The following is a 17,914-nucleotide window of genomic DNA, read 5'->3' on the forward strand; positions in this document are numbered from 1 at the left end:
GGATACTTATTACTTTGGAACCAACCAAAATACCTAATTTTGACCTACTTTTGCACTTAATTGAAAGAACTTGAAATTTTTGGGTTTTCTTTCCCATGACTACACCAACTCATACATGTATATATAAGATGATTTATTAATGTCCAACAAATGACCGTAAAAGTAGGTCAATGGAAAATTTTCCTAATTATAGCATTTTATAAAGTAGAAACCTTGGCGGTGACCCAATTTTGAATATTCTCTGATAACCACTAAAAGTCATGCACATGATCTCCTCCATAAAGGGTAATCAGAAACCAAATTAGTTTCTTGAAAAAAAAAACCCTAATTTTGCATGTTCTCTATTCATCCCTAAAAACCATACAAATGTTCTATTCCATAACAAGTATCCAGAAATTTGATCAGTTTCAAAAAATAATGAGTTTCTAAAAACAGAAGCTTGCCCAAAAAGGCATATATCTCAAAATCACGAAGTACCCCTTTGAAGCTAACCCTCTCCCATGCACACTCTAAATTTTACAAGTAACATGTATGCATGGGAACTCTGAGGTCTGAAGATGTCTGAATTGAAGCTCTAAATATGATCCCTGCTGGTGTCACTCCGAAAATATTTAGAAGCAAGACTCAGCCTAATCTTGAAAAGTGGAACTAAATGACGTACTCACAGTTGATTTTTCATAGATTCAGTGTTAACAGGTCATATGCCTTGTACATGCCGCAAAGTTTCATAGTACCTCTATCTAAACAAAGGGCATTTCACTGGCAATTAAAAAGAAACTAAGATCCCATTCATGTATCAGCACAAAAATGGATCATGTACCTTCTTTAAGAGATCAATTATCTTCTCACGACGAGGAGTACTCATCTTGCCTCGACTTGCTATCTGCAAGATAGTATTTGCTTATATCAAAGCTGGAATTTAAATTGCCATTTAAAATGAAAAGTAATATGCGTGATGCAAGACAAATTAGAAAATAGCTTCATAGTAGATAAAAAGGCAGCCTACCTCATCCAATTTGATAAACCCAAATGGCAACTCAGGAATGCTTTCTTCTAACATTATATTAAGTAGCTCTTTCAGGCTCGTGTTGTTACCACCAGAAGAGCATTTTTCTTTTGTTGTCCATCCCCATTCTTCAGCCAGTCCCAACATGTCCTCAATTTCAGAGCCACTGTGAAGAGGACCAGTCCATAAGGGCCCCGAAACAACCAATGAGCGTGACACCTAACATTATCACTTGCTTAGCCTTCGTACAAAAAATATGTACCTGATCTGATTCATGAAAAAAGGAATCCATATACTGCAGATAAGTAAAACATTAACTTGGAATAATGCTTACAATAGTATATAGGTAGGATTGGTTTGTTGGTTGTTGGAATTTGTTGAGAGATTTTCTCAACAATATTCTCCTTCTTTGGAATTTGTTGGATCTCATAAGCACTATTTATGTGGCTTGTATTTTTGTTTTGTGGGAGTAATATACGAATTGATTTGAGTGAATCTGTGCACCATGTCTGCTCCTCTAATTTCTTTCTTGGTATTAGAACCCATATGGGTCTGACTCCCTCAAGGGAGGGCCCAGGAAGATGGAAATTCAATGATTGAATTCATATTCTGTAGATAGATTAGTTTAATAGAGTGTTTTGTTTGTCTCAGTGTCAGTGTTGAGTTTGTGTTGTTGCTCAGTAGTTTGTTGTGTGATCAAGTGCAGCGAAAATGTGGTGAGCGTGGATGTTGAGAGCTGTAGACATATCACAAAAACTACATCAAGAGGAAACTGATACAACCGATTTGCGTATCAATATCCAGGCAACGAGAGGTCAACCCATTATCCCTAATGCTATGAATTGACTGAAGCCCAATTAATCCTCCAATAACTCTCTTGCTAGCGACGAAGAGGACACAGGCTACAAAGAAGGGTATTGGAAGGATGTCTTTTCATTGGACATCATATCACTGGAGCCGTCTGTGTCAGGCACAGTGATGTCATAGCACTCGCATTTCCCAATTCAATAGAATTCATTGTTTTGTTCATTGTCATCATCCAAGCCTTGTCGAGATTGGATCCAAGGTCGATTGTTAACATGTTTACTACTGGCCGTTGCGTGGGTGGGAAGAGAATTGGAGATAAACACTGTTTCATCTTGAAGTTGGCTGCCAATCCTTTGACCCTGGCATTTACCTTTGTGGTTATCATTCTGATTAAATCAAATGGTGCAACATCATATTTTATTGTGCATCCAAAGGGAAACATTCTCGTTGACAACCCTTACTATTCATAATGCCTTGCACATAATCTACAAGGCTTTGGAGGGGCCCGCTACATGTTTCTTACTCACAGTGATGATGTGCCAGACCTTGTTCGATGAGAAAAACATCTCCAATGTGACCGTATCATGCACATGCGTGAGAACCACAAAGAACATGTGTTTTTGGAACTATGTTTGTGAGTCGGGGATGGAATCCCACCAAATCGGTGAATTTGCAAGTCGTACGTGTGCAAATTGCTAGAGATGTATTCATCTTCGAGATTCAATAGCAGAGTACCAGAGAGAAGAACGATTGATTGATTTTGCTGCAATGGGATTTGTTGTTCTTTTAATTCTATTTGTAGAAAGTGCAAAACCAACTAATGAATAGAAGAATATAATTAACCTAGTGGTTCTTGACGTTCTTCGGTGTTGAGAGAACGCATTGCTAGATTAATTGTGTGAATTTGTTATGTGTTGATGCATCTTGTTGTGCTTCAGGCTTCAAGAGCATCGGTTACACGTTATGTTATGAGATCGATCTGTGTAGAAAGGTCAGTTGCATAATTGACTATTGGATACAGTGCAGTATCAAGATTGTTCTTCGGGAGATCGAGAAGTGTCAATTATACAAAGTTCGTCAAAGATGGTTACTGGCGATTATGTCTTAAATGAGTTGAATGGGTGTTAAAATTGGCAACTAGGGCCAAACTCCACATGGGTCATCTTATTTATGACAGCTGATATTTTTCTTGGATTCTTCTCTCCGAGAGGTGTAGGATTGATCTAAAGATCATCCGATTTTAACATGTACAAATGAAATTATAAATTTATTTTGATTATGGTCAAATTTTCAAGGTCGGCCAGCAAACTTATGTAGGCTCAGAAGCCCAACAGTGATGTCTATTCATCCTCAACGTTGAATATAAATAGAAAGTGACTTAGCCTCATTTGGACACACTCATCTTCACACTTCTCTCTCACTCCTCATTGATTGGGTATGGATTTCTAGGCCTCTCTCTCTCCATAGTCCGAAATTTCAGGAGAGCAAAATTTCAGGAGGCCTACATTTCAGGAGACCGAATTTCTGCACAGTTTGACCAGCGTTGACTACAGCTAGGGATGACCGCAGATGGACTGTTTGACCAAACTTTGACTGGGTTGAATTTGACTATTTTGAGGGTTGTTTTATCTTGCTGTTTGGAGGCCAAAGTTGACTGAAGTTGATCGGTTTGTTGAGGGTCAAATCTACCATGTTGACCAGCGTTGACTTTTCTAGTTAAGGCTTTTTTGTCGCTGTTATAAATTATCAGATTTGTAAATTGTACTATCTCTCTCTGCTAAACTATTGAAGACTATAAGAAGAATTGATCAAGGATTTCCCCACATTGGGGTTTGTCCCCGGCTGGTGCCACATCTTGTGTCCTCTTGTCTTGGCTTATCTTCTATTGTTTATGTTTATGTTCTATCTGCATTTTGTTGATTTTGGGTAGCATCAGATGTGTTCTAGCTCCAAAATTTTGTGGAGGGGCTAGAACACATGAGATCTCCAAGACCCAGAAATTGTATGGAGAAATTCCACCCGGATGAGGAGTTATTAAAATAATTAATATTTTTAATGGGTTCCTAAGTCTAAACTTAGGAAAATAAAATATTAATGGGTATTAACAAGAATATGAGTGAAAAACTTCTAAGTAACGAGGATCAAGTCTGTTTTAATCTTAGTCGTTGATTAGTAACTTAATCTCGATCGTTGATTCATCAACAGGAAAAGTATAAGAGGAGGCTTGAGGTTCAGTTGGAGATACACTGGAGAGATCAGTCGATTCAATTTTTCTAGGGCAAGGTTTGCTGAGAAAATCGAACAAGTGATCTGTTGCAACAGAGGGGCAGGGATAGTTGAGGTTGGAGGATCTTCTCCAAGACCTCGAATACACAGCAGAGAGAGGCAGAGAGACACTAGAGGAGGTAGCGCAGACCCAGGGAGGCTGACGCTGGGCTAGGAAGGCCCACGCAGTGCCAGCGCAGGGGTAGAGCCACCCTCCAGCAGAAGTCTGAATTCAGTCGGGGAGCAGCAGGATCAGCTGAGAAGGCTGACGTCAGAGCTCCAGGAGGCAGAAGGAGGCAACGCAGTCTGACGCAGTGTCCTAGTTTGCTCCACGCAGGCCCACACAGCTACTGCAAAGGGGCAGCGCAGTTGTAGCTGGGGACAGTCAGTGTAGTTGCCGGAATGAAGAGATTTTTCCGGGTGAAGTGAGGTAATCTCACTTAGGTTTCTACCAGTATATTTTTATCTCTGTAACTGGATAACCGAGAGGGCATCCAAAGTTGTATTCAGAACTATTACTTAATAATAGAAAACCCTCAGAGTTGTTGCACCGGTTTTCCCGCATTGGGTTTTTCCGGGGACGTTTGTCCAAAAATAACGGTGTCCCTTGTGTATTTGTCTCATTCTATTTTCAGTTCATGATCTATATGTATGTGTAGTCTGCAATAGTGTTTTCATCGTTGTTTAAATAATTAAATAACTTGTTGAATGTAAAAACAAGTAGGAGATGATAAACCAGTGATTGCAGTAGGATTTCTGATGTGTAGATTCAGAAATTTTCACATGGTATCAGAGCATTGCAGATCATAGGATATTGAAGACACCAACTGGGAGATCCAGAGAATTTGCTGCAGAGAAGCAGTTGTCTCGAGTGACAGCATTGTTTCAAAGGCAGAGGAGCAGCTGCAGGAGTGACACAGAGCCAGAGGAGTGACGCAGAGGCTCACGTAGTGCCTGCGTCAGCATTCTGGGCCTGTAAAGGGTGACGCATTACCCGAGAGGAGCTCACGCAGTGACTGCGTCAGCTCTCTAGGCCAGCGTAGAGCCTAAGAGGCTCAATTCAATCAATTGTCGGGGCTGGAGAAGCAATGCAGATTCGATCAGTGGAGTTGGTGGGGCACTCTTGCTATTGGTTCAAAACAGTGTCTATGGAGACAAAGCCGAGGTAGAGGGAGTCATTGCCTTGACAGACTTCTAGCCAAAGAAATCTAGATCCAGGTTGCAGCAACAAAGGAGGATTGGAGAGGAGTGATTCGACATTTGGCCAGAGGATTTCCGTGAAGGAAATCAGGACTCAAAGGGAGTCTAGAGGAGCTTGTTCCTTAGAGGATTTCTAATGCAAAAGAAATCCAGATCCGAGTCTTGTTGGATTAACAACAGGAGAGGGAGAAGAGAACCAGTCCTATATTTGTTGAGCAGAGATGGCAGTCAATGAACTGAGGGATCAGAACAGATTGGATGGAGCATCCAATTTTGTCATCTAGAAGGCCAGGATCCTGGCAATCCTAGACAAACATCGCATCAAGGACTATGCCTTGAAAGTAGTTGTTGTTCTTGTCGACGCTGATCCGTTAAAGAAGTACGAGGAGGTCTAGGCAAAGGCCAATTGTATGATCCTAAATGGGGTCAAGGATCATGTAGTACCACACATTACTGAGAAGGAAACAGCAAGGGAGATGTGGGAGGCTTTGACCACCTTGTACCAGGGCACTTCCGTCCAACGGAAGATGCTATTAGAAAATCAACTGAGACAACACCAGATGCAGAAGGGAGAAGAGATCGATACCTTCTTCCTCAGGTTGCAAGGGATTCGCGACTAGTTGACTTCCGTGGGGTCTACACCAGATCCTGAGTTCATGGTCAGGACTGCATTGAATGCAGTCACCGAGAACTGGGAGACATTTGTCCAAAGTATCTTGGGCAGAGCGACTCTCCCTAGTTGGGAGGAGATGTGGGCAACTCTTCGACAAGAAGAGATCAGGAGGTTGACCAAGGCAGGGAGTAGCGGCAAAGGAGCCCGAGTCAAGGAGGAGGAGGAGGAGGATGCAACTCTCGCATCATCGGGACAGCAAGGGCAGCAAAAGAGAAAGAAGAAGGATATTTCCAAGGTCAAATGCTTCAAGTGTGGGGAACTTGGACATTTCGCCACTCAGTGCCCCCAGAAGAAGGGCAAGGAGGAGGCTTCTGACTCGCAGGCTGCTCTAGCAAACGCTGACAAGGAAGGCTTCTGGAGAAGAGGTGGGGCGACATGGAGTTGTAGTCGAGAGGACTGCTTGTGGGGCAAGATCCTTGAGGTGCCCAAACTCTTGGATCACATACGGCTACGGGAGCCCTTAACAACAGTAGCAAAATGACGGGTGTCGGTTGGAGCGAGGTGTGATGGAGCAACAGTGGCAGAGCTAGAGTGCCAAAGTCTGAGGCAGCGCAGTGGATGTTGTAGCAGTGCGAGAGGCACAGAGCAGTTTGCAGCAATGCAGTAGCAGCAGAGGGTCAGCACAGATTAGCAGCAGAGGTAGCTTCAGCATCACGAGGCATCCAGACTGACTAGCATGTCAGTTTTTTGGGTGAAGTTTCGGTTGCTTACTTCTCAACAACTGAGTTGCAGTGCAGCAGTTAGTAGTGGTAGTGCTATGGGCAGCATGATGCAGCATATTGAGAGGGAGTTGTAGTACAGATGTAGCAGTGGCAGTGGCAGAGTCATGGGCAGCAGTACAGGAAGCAGCAGTGCATTGGATGAAAGGCATCAGGCCAGGCATCAGCAGCACAGAGGACTGATGCAGTGGATCAGTGTAGTACTTCTGATGAGAAGTGTTACTAGAGCACATTCCTCGCTAAGGAGTGTTGAGTTTGGGTAGCATCGGATGTGCTCTAGCTCCGAAATTTTGTGAAGGGGCTAGAACACATGAGATCTCCAAGACCCAGAAATCGTTTGAAGAAATTCCACCCAGATGAGGAGTTATTAAAATAATTAATATTTTTAATGGGTTCCTAAGTCTAAACTTTGGAAAATAAAAATATTAATGGGTATTAATAAGAATATGGGTGACCAGGACCAAGTATGTTTTAATCTTAGTCGTTGATTAGGGACTTAATATCGGTCGTTGATTCATCAACAGAAAAAGTATAAGAGGAGGCTTGAGGGTCAGTTGGAGATACACTAGAGAGATCAATCAGTTCGATTTTTCTGGGGCGAGGTTTGCTAAGAAAATCGAACAAGTGATCTGTTGCAGCAGAGGGGCAGGGATAGTTGAGGTTGGAGGATCTTCTCCAGGACCTCAAATACACAGCAGAGAGAGGCAGAGAGACGCCAGAGGAGGCAGCGCAGACCCAGGGAGGCTAACGTTGGGCCAAGAGGGCCCGTGCATTGCTTGACGCAGTGCCAGCGCAAGGGTAGAGCCACCCTCCAGTAGAAGTCCGAACTCTGCGGGGGAGCAGCAGGATCAACCGAGAAGGCTGATGTCAAAGATCCAGGAGGCAGAAGGAGACAGCGTAGTGCTAACGCAAGCCCACGCAGCTACTGCGAAGGGGCAGTGCAGTTGTAGCCGGGGACAATCAGTCCAGTTGTCGGAACGGAGAGATTTGGCCGGGTGAAGTGAGGTAATCTCACTTAGGTTTCTACCAATATATTTTTATCTCTATAACTGGACAGCCGAGAGGGCAACCAGAGTTGTATTCAAAAATACTGCTTAATAATAGAAAACCCTCAAAGCTGTTGCACTGGTTTTCCCGCATTAGGTTTTTCCGAGGATGTTTGTCCAAAAATAATGATGTCCCTTGTGTATTTGTCTCGTTCTATTTTCAGTTCATGATCTGTATGTATGTGTAGTCTGTAATAGTGTTTCCATCGTTGTTTAAATAATTAAATAACTTATTGAATGTAAAAACAAGTAGGAGATGATAAACCAGTGATTGTGGTAGGATTTCTGATGTGTAGATTCAGAAATTTTCACACATTTTACTATCGTGTCGATGTGATTGCTAATTTGAATATTGATACTGGGCTAATAAAGAAATTGAAGTAAAATTGTTCTAAAGCATAGAACATACCATTGTTGCCTAAAATTAACATGGTATCAGAGCTAAGGTGAAGACAAAGCCCAAACAAGAGTGAAAGAGAAATCACCAAAGACAGTTGGACAAGGAAAAAAGGTTCAATGGGTTCCTCATCCTACTTCCCGAATAAAGACAAGCTCCATGATAAATCTAACTATCATGGATGGAAGATGTCTCTTGATTTGACCTTGGAAGAAAAAGAAGTGATGGAATATGTGCACGGTAAAATCCCTGAACCTCCTTCAAATGCATCGACTGCTGCAAAGATTGAGTACAATAGGGCTAAAGTCAAAGCAAAGAAGATTATTAGGGATTCCATTGACAAGCATCTGGTGACCTACATCTCTGAATTGAAGACCTCCAAGGAGATCTACGATAGGTTGGTCGACATGTTCAAGGTTAGTAATGCTAATCAAATTCTATTTCTCAAGAATAAGTTGAAGGATATTAAGAAGGGCAAGGACAAGGATATTCAATCCTATTTCTTGAGGATTACTGACATCAAGAATGATCTACTCTCGATTGGAGAAGTCATTCCTGACAGGAAACTTACTCTCACCACCCTTGGAGGACTCCCACCTGAGTGGTATGTATTTAGAACCACCGTCCTCAACAATGATCGATTTCCAGGTTTTGAAGAATTGATGTCGAGAGACATTCAAGAAGAAACAAGAATGGTGGAGCAAGAAATGCCTTCTAATAGAAGCAACCCCACTACATTCTTCGCTCATGCCAAGAGGAAGAATAATGCAAGGTCTAAAGGTCATTTCCATGGAAAGCCCGGATCTAAGGGAGATGGGAAGGGCAGGTGCTTTGTTTGCAATAAGTTTGGCCACTATGCAAGGGAGTGTCAAAATAAAAGGGACACGTCAAATGATGATGATCATTCCAGGGGCAACTTCAACAACAACAATCAAAGGAATGGCAGGTCCAATGGAAAAGGAAAAAGGAATGCGAGACACCAAGAAAATGGTCGCCCCTCCAAGAAATCAAGGAACTCTAGGTATGAAGAATCAAATGTTGTTAACTATAAGCAAAAAGAGTACTATCTTATATTAGCCCCCTCCACTGCCTCTCCTCCCGACACTTTGGCAAATTGGTTGATTGATAATGGTGCCTCAAGGCACTTCACCAGATATAAGGAAGCCCTCTCTCTAATCCGATAGAAAAAGAAACAAACTTGGAGATCATCCTTGGAGACGATGCCACCTATCTCGTGAAGGGAGTAGGGAATGTTACCCTTCAATTGAATCAAGGTAACATTATTCATTTGCAATAAGTACTATATGTACCTGATCTCAAGAAGAACCTGGTGTCCATTTCAGCCATGGAGGACAAAGGAATCAAGGTGGCATTCATCGATGGAAAGGTACATGTTTGGAAAAGAAATTTTAAAAATTCTTACTCTTGGGTTCAAGGTTGACACTTTGTATCAAGTTGGAGGAAGTCCATTGGGAGCCATGTCTTGCGACACACCTCTAAAATCTGAACTATGGCACCAGAGGTTTGCCCATCTTCATTATAATGCCCTACCTGATGTGAGACAGATGGTGACAGGTATACCCGAGTTCAAAGTAGAGCATGAAGGTGTATGTTCGGGATGTGCCGAAGGATAATTTACAAGGGGACCATTCGCCTCGAGTAATAGCAAGACCACAGATATATTGCAATTGATCCACTCCGACGTATCTGGTATGATGCCCGTAAACTCTTTGGGAGGATACTTATATTATCTCACCTTTACAGATGACTATTCTTGCAAGACCTGGATCTGCTTCTTGTAGAAGAAGGATGAAGTGTTCACCTGGTTCCGACACTTCAAGGCCTTGATCGAAAACCAATCCGAGAAGAAAATCAAGATATTGAGGACTGATAATGGGATAGAGTACGAATCCAATGAATATTATTGCAGAGAAGCTGGCATTAAGAGGGATACTACAATGCCATACACTCCCGAGCAAAATGGTGTGGCTGAAAGGAAGAATCGCTCTATTGTAGAAGTTGTTCATGCCATGCTTCATGATCAAGGGCTTCCAAAGTTTCTATGAGTTGAAGCTGCAAATACCGCCGTGTATGTTCAAAACTGATGCCCTCATCAAGCATCGGACTCCAAGACTCCCGAAGAAATGTTCACTGATAAGAAACCCGATGTTTCTCATTTTAGAATTTTTAGAAGTCCCCTATATTTTCATGTGCCGAAAGAGAAAATAAGAAAATTGGGTGCATCTGGGAAGAAAGGAATCTTTGTGGGCTATAGTGAAAATTCTAAGGGGTATAGAATTTATGTGGTTGGTCAAAAGGAAGTTGGGATAAGTCATGATGTCACCTTCGACGAAGATATGGCCCTTAGGAAGATCAACAACCTTCCTATCCTAAGGAAGGACAAAGAAGCTCACACCGGAAATCAGGGTGCAAAAGAAGACGAAACGATGCTTGATGTTGATGAACCTATGGATCATATTGATCCTCCTCCTCATGAGCCCTCCTCCTCCAAAAGGAGAACCTCATGGCTTAGGGAGACTCTCGAAGAGGACGAGAGACACATTGCACCAAGCAGGACTTTCCGTGAAAGCAAGAAGCCGAATAGGTATCAAGGATATTTGACCGCCATGAGCATTATCATTCAAAATGAGCCTTCATCATTCGAAGAAGCCGTGAAGCATCAAGTATGGAAGGATGCTATGAATGAAGAATACGAGTCAATTATGAAGAATGATGTCTGGGATGTGGTCCCTAGACCCCAGGACAAATCGGTTGTCACCTCTAAGTGGCTCTACAAAATCAAGCATGGCGCTGATGGAAGTGCAGAAAAGTTCAAGGCTTGCTTTGTTGCTTGAGGCTTCTCTCAAAAGGAAGGTGTAGATTACGATGAGATATTTGCACCTGTTGCCCGATACACCACCATCCGCTCGATCATAGCCTTTGCTGCCTCGCAAGGATGGTGTCGTGACCCATCTTGAGTTACTGATTATTAGCATGCTTACGAGACGTGTGTGTGATAGCTACATACACATCCATCGCAGTCATTGCACTAGTATACATAGTGATTTAATTATATAAATGTCTATGTAAGAAAATGAATTAGTTTTTAAAATTATTAATTAATAACTTATTTGTTAAGTAGTACAATAAAATATATTAATTTAATTTCATTAATAAAATTTCAATTAAATAATAAATAATTATTATTACAATAGACAAGATTTATTTTATTTCATAATCTTTAGGAAGTCGATTGAGAGGATAAAGTTAAAAATCTCATTTAATGTATAATGACCAACTCATGTAATAATATCTTAATGGATAAGGTTAAAACTGAAGATTGATTGGTGGAAAGGGAGGTGGGGTTTCTTCAAAGGGAAGAAACCTTCCCTATATAAAAAAAATCTAAAGGAGAAGTACGGGGGAAGGGGTTCTTCGAGGAAAGATGAGGATATATGGAAGAAATGGAGAATTGGGAATGAGTCTTGGACTCAGATTTTAGCTATATATCTATGAGATTTAACCATAGACCTAGGAGATTTAGGTCCTGTTCTTGGGGTTTTGGGCACGGGGACTAAAAGACTTCACTCTTGAAGTCTTCTGGGTCTGGGAGCCGGAGAGGTTTGTCTCAGATTGGCTGGGAGGAATTAGTCAGTTTGGAAGCGGAAGCTCAATGTGGTTGGGTTAGTGAGTTAGGCCAACCAAGGGATGAAAGCTGTAAGGGAGTTCCATCCTTCAGGCAGGTTGAGGCTTGGAAGCGGAAGCTCAAGACTGGATTCAAGATTCAACCCTGGATCGACTTCGTCAACCAAGAGAAACTAGGTATGTGAAGTTGTTTAATTTTAACAAGGTATGTGTAGTTGTTTAATTGTATACATGTAGTAATGAACCTTTTATGATTTACATATGGTTGATGTAGATGAAACTTATGATTAATATTTAATTGATATAGATGAAAACAAAAATTTTAGGCCTTACAGATGGAACCTACATCGGATGGATGTCAAGACCGCTTTCTTGCATGGTTCAATCAAAGAGGAATTCTATGTGGAACAACCCGAGGGGTTTGAGGTTCATGATCAAGAATCTGATGTATGCAAGTTGAAGAAAGCTCTCTATGGATTGAAGCAAGCACCTCGGACTTGGTATGAGAGGATCGATAGCTATCTGATGAAGTTGGGATTCACTAGAAGTGAAGTCGATATCAACCTTTACTTCAAGGTTGAAAATGTTAAACCTCTCATTCTGGTACTTTATGTGGACGACCTCTTTATGACAGGTGCAGACCCTCGCATTCACAAATGTAAGAGGGAGTTGACTTCTGAATTTGACATGAAGGACTTAGGACCGATGCACTATTTCCTAGGACTGGAGGTCTAGCAAAAGCCAAGTGAAATTTTCCTTTGAAGGAAAATATGTTGTGAAGATAATGGAAAGATTTGGGATGGTGGATTGTGTTGATTTGGAGTAGCATCGGATGTGCTCTAGCCACGAAATTTGGTGGAGAGGTTAGGGAACATGAGATCTCCAATACCTAGAAAGGGTTTGGGAAAATTATAAAAAGTTCAGGAGATATTAAAATAATTAATATTTTTAATGGAGTCCCTAAGTCTAAAATTAGGAAAATTAAAATATTAATGTGGATTAATATAAAATTGTGTTAGAATGGTCCAAAAGACATGGATCAAGCCAGATCTAATCTTAGCCATTGATTAGGGACTTAATCTCGGTCGTTGATATGTCAACGAGAAAAGTATGAGAGGAGGCTTGAGGGTCACTTGGAGAGTACACCAGATGATCAGTCATTCTATTCTCTAGAGCGAGGTTTGCTAAGAGAGATAGAATCAGTGATCAAAGTTGCAACTGAGGGGCATTAGCATCGCAGGAGCCAGACAGAGTGACGCAGTAGCATCCCGGAGTTGCGCAATGCTTCAGAGAGGCCAGCGTTGCTAACGCAGAGGGCCAGAAGGCTGACGCAGGGCCTCCTGAGGCTAACGCAGACCCATTCAGGGTGACGCAGGGCCAGCACTGGGCAGAGAGAGGCTGACGCAGTCCAGAGAGGCAAACGCTGGGGCAGAGTTGCGGGGGAGCGCCCCCCCCCCTCGAACCCGCTCCCAATCTGTGCTCCAGGTGGGAGCGGCTCGGGAGCGCGCTTCCGATAAAAAAATTTGCACTCCCTGCCAAAACAGGGAGCGATCTCAGGAGCGTCGCTCCCGAAGCGAAAATTAAAGCCCGGGAGCGAACAGGGAGCGATCTCAGGAGCGTCGCTCCCGGAGCGAAAATTAAAGCCCGAGAGCGAACAGGGAGCGATCGCTCCCGATCACTCCCGAGCTTTTAATTTTCGCTCCGGGAGCGACGCAAGCGCCGCCGGGAGCGAATCACGCGAAAAAATCTGCAGACGCTAAAAAAAAATTAATTTAATTTAACAAAAAAAAAGAGGTTTTAAAAGGGCTTGGGGGCCAAAAAATATTTCATTCTGACTTGAATGAGTTGAGGAGAGCCAAGGAGATTGAGCAAAGGAGCGAGGAGAAGCGAGGAACGAGTGCCCAGGAGCAAGGAGCAAGCCTGCAAGGAGGTAAGTAACTTAGTAATTTAGTAGTTTAAACTTTAGTTACTTAGTAATTCAGTTTAATTTAGTTAGTAATTTAGTAAATATATGATTGATTTAGTAAATAAATCATGAATTTAAATAAATTAAATTAAGCAATCTAAATAAATTAAATTAATTTTCCCATTCCCATTCCCATTAAATTTTGCAGATTCAAAAGCCTACAAATATCAAACATCATGGACCTGGTTATATTTCTTGGCATTTTCCTCTTCTTGGTCCCTTTTCTGGTTATTATGGTGTTGGAGAGTAGGAAACGGAGGGGCCAAAATGAAGAGGGGGATGAAGAAGCTAGAGAAAGTGGATTTGATGAAAACCCTAGTGAGGAGGAGCTGGAGGAGGGTGAACATGACTCTCAAAAAACTAAACAAGACCAAACCCCATTGTGGAAATATGTTAACAGGCCTGAAGCAGGGAAAGGGGGTGGAACCACTAAATTTCATTGCCCCCATTGCAACAATAATTACACAGGTTCATACACCCGTGCCAGAAAACACCTCTGCGGGAAAAGGCCATGGGATGGAGATAAACAAATAGGAATCAAAACTTGTGTAGCTGTGTCAACAGTAGATAGAGCCAAATACATAAGGGAAGAGGAGGAAACCCAATACAAATCTAAAAGATCAAGGGGTTTCTTTGAACCAAGCTCACAATCACAAGCACAAAGAACTCCTTCAGCATCCTCCCAAGGCAGTGGATATGGAGGCATAGGGTCACCAGCTTTAAGGCATAGAACCATATCAGATTTCCTTGATGAGGGGTGTAGGAATGATGTGGATTCAAAAGTTTACAGGTTTCTCTATGCATGTGGGATACCATTCAATGTTCTTCGCTCACCTTATTGGCACGAAATGGTTTCTGCCATAAATGATGCCCCTAAAGGATACAAGAGCCCTGGGTATGACAAGGCAAGAACCGTTGGACTTGATCATGAAAAAGCAAAAATATCACATTCTTTGAATAGAATGACAAGTCCTTGGACTGACCATGGGGTGTCCATTGTATCTGATGGATGGACAAATGTAAAAGGCAAGCCATTGATAAGTGTTCTTGCTGTGTCTGTTAGTGGTGCCATCTTTCTAAATGCATATGATTACTCTGACAAGTTCAAGACCGCCATCAACATTGCAGAAGCATTACTTGAAACAATTGACCATATTGGGTCATACAATGTCATCCAAGTCATCACTGATAATGCTCCTAATTGTAAGGCAGCGGGAGCAATTATTGAGGATAAATACCCCAACATATTTTGGTTTGGGTGTTTGGTTCACACATTGAACCTTTTGATGCATGATGTTGTTAAGAACAAAAATGAACAATACAAATGGATTGGTGATTTGTACAAGAAAGGCAAACAAATGATAAAATTTATTACAAATCATAGCAATACCCATGGCCTTTTCCACAGTCACTCAAGATTGGAGTTGTTGAAGATTGCGAAAACTAGATTTGGTAACTATTACCTCACCTTCAGGCGCCTTTTGAAGGTAAGAGAGTCATTGGCTAGCATGGTATCAAGTCCACACTGGCAGGTATTAAAGGAAAGGGCTACAAATGCAGCTGACAGGCGAGGTTTTGAACTGGTGGAGGAGGCCGCTCTTGATGGTATGTTTTGGTCAAGTGTGAGGCAAGTATTGGATTTCACCAAGCCCATTTATCACATGATTCGGTTTGCAGATACAGATAAACCAGTGATTGGCGAGGTGTATGAGCAAATGGATACCATGTTGGGGCAAATAAAAGATATTGTTCATAACAAAGATCCCGACTTGTACAAACTGATTCACGAATGTGTGTGTGTACGGTGGAATAAACTTAATATTCCACTACATTGCTTGGAGTATATCCTTACGCCAAAATACTACTCTACATCTTGGTTGGGCCAACCTACACCAGGGGGTGGGATTAGGACCAAACCCCATTTAGATGCAGAGGTAACTAGAGGATATTTGGATGCATTAGAAAAGTTGGTACCTGACAGGGAGGAATGTGCAGTGGTGCGCCTTGAAATAGGCAGATACTTCAGTGGCACTGGTTTGTTTGGTACCTTCCATGCAATGGAAGACAGAGACAAATTTGATTCTCTCACATGGTGGGAAACATATGGCAGCCAGGGACTTTTGCCAAAATTGGCAAAAAAAGTTCTATCACAGGTTGTAAATACTTCTTCTGCAGAGAGGTGTTGTAGCACCTACAGCTTCATACATAATGTAAAAAGAAACAGACTCAATGAAAACCGGGCAGAAAGCTTGGTTTATGTGCACTACAACTTGAGGTTGTTGAGTCATTACTGTGATCGGGCTTATGAGGATCCCACATATAAAATTTGGGACAACCACCCAGAGGATGACAATTTGGAGGATGGCACTATACATCTTCAAGAACTGGAAGAGAAACTTATAAGGGATGAAGATGAAGCAGCCGCGACAGCCATGCCACCTCCACCATCCAGTAGCAGTGCTCGAGTTCCGAGTCTTGTTCCTTTGCTGTCGCCACCTCCATCTACACCCTCACGTGGAGGGCATGTGCCTTCTAGTTCTGGTCGTTGGTCTGTGCGGGAGACTCCTAGAAGACCACCACGACCTGCTCATACAGGAGACTCTCATGGCAATGGCCACATGTAGATTTACAGTTTACAGTTTACTTGTCTTTTCTAGTTTCTATTAGTTTTCATAACTGTTGAGTCTTGAGTCCTTGACTCTTGACTCTTTCATATCATAATGATATTTTTTGTAAACAATATATGACTGTGACAATGAAAGTTTGAAGTTTGAAGTTGGCAATTATAACTCATTGGTAATGATTGTGAATTATGAATATGATGCTTCATGAAAGACTAAAGTTGTTTCATTTCATTTCATTATTCATAATTCATTTTATAACATTTCATTTCATGTTAATAGTTAGAACTTAGAAATATCTAAGATATTATTTCTTGTAATGGTTAAACTTAGCTTACAAGTACAACTTTGGTGATCAATGATGATAAATGTTATATATTGAATTTTCAATTTTGAAAGCTTGAAGTTGAAACTTTAAGATTGAATTTGATGAATCGTGATTCATGAGACTCAATATGTTGCAGTTGTAATATGTATGTTACTAACTTGTGGACATGGTTGATGAAGATTATAACTTCTAGATGATTGATGTGATATGGTTCAATGATCAATCTATGTTTTTTTATGTTTTTTTATATCTAATTCATCATTCTACATGTTTTTGTTGACATATATGTATCAAAAATTAAAAAATATAAATATATATATATATATATATATATTTTTTAAAAATCGCTCCGGGATTCGCTCCCAAACCGGGAGCTTCTAAAAATGTCGCTCCTGCACCCGTTTTCGCTCCCGCTCCCTGCTTTCACTCTCGCTCACAAGTAACACTGCGCTGGGGTTTCTGGGGCAGATTGTAGCTGAGGAGCTACCAAAGGGTTTATCCGGGGTTTCAGCAGGGACATTTGTCTCAGACTGAGAAGTACTACTGCCAAGGAAATTCTTTGTTGGGTAAGCCGGATTTGGCACCCAGATTGTACTCTGAAATTGCTTAATAAGAAAACCCTCAGATAGCTGCACCGATTTTCCCGCATTGGGCTTTTACGAGGACATTGGTCCAAAAATAATGGTGTCATTTGGTGTGATTTTTTCTGTTTCCTTCAGTTGATGATCTGTAACATGTTGAGCATGCACTAGTGTTTGTTTTCAGCATTTACATTGTAAATAACTTGTTAAGTAACGGAACAAGTAGGTACGAATAAATCAGTAAAGTGCATGGAGGGTTTCTAACTGGTAGACTTAGAAACTTCAACATGGTATCAGAGCGTGGTTGCAAATTACAAGAGAACTAAGGACATCAGCTGAGCGGAGCAATAGCAGCAGAAAACAGTTGTCCCAAGTGACAGAAGTGGTTTCTAGCAGAGCAGCAACAAGGGAAGGGTGATGCAGCGTCTGTGTCATCAAGGGTGAGCCAAGAAGAGGCAACGCAGAGGCTAAGGAAGGCAAAGGGAAACTCACGCAGAGCCAAGCAGAAGCTAGGAGGGCTGACGTAGTTGGCTGAGGAGGTCGAGTTGTTGGTGTCGGGATTGCGCAGAGCCTAGGAGCTCTCACCTTCAGGTTGCTGGGGTTTAGGAGGTTATGGGAAAGTTGCAGAGTGGAGCTGGTGAGGTATTGTAGTCAGAACAG

The 17,914-nt window shown here is 41.8% G+C and overlaps 1 protein-coding gene across 2 annotated transcripts in view; it reads right to left on the reverse strand.

Annotated features, from left to right (window-relative positions):
* The window catches only part of LOC149167792 (N2,N2-dimethylguanosine tRNA methyltransferase), a 134,035-nt gene that overhangs the window by 107,193 nt on the left and 8,928 nt on the right, over positions 1 to 17,914 (reverse strand). For both annotated transcript variants that reach the window (XM_089433158.1, XM_089433159.1), the window contains exons 4-5: positions 1,007 to 1,225; positions 821 to 883 (exon numbers count right to left, since the gene is read on the reverse strand). In XM_089433158.1, the coding sequence (XP_089289284.1) occupies positions 821 to 883; positions 1,007 to 1,225 (282 nt within the window). The remainder of the gene's footprint in view (positions 1 to 820; positions 884 to 1,006; positions 1,226 to 17,914) is intronic.

The sequence above is a fragment of the Pinus tabuliformis genome, chromosome 5_1, assembly GCF_031772625.1.
Source record: "Pinus tabuliformis cultivar Carrire ecotype Pingquan chromosome 5_1, CPIR1, whole genome shotgun sequence".
NCBI classification, from domain to species: Eukaryota; Viridiplantae; Streptophyta; class Pinopsida; order Pinales; family Pinaceae; genus Pinus; species Pinus tabuliformis.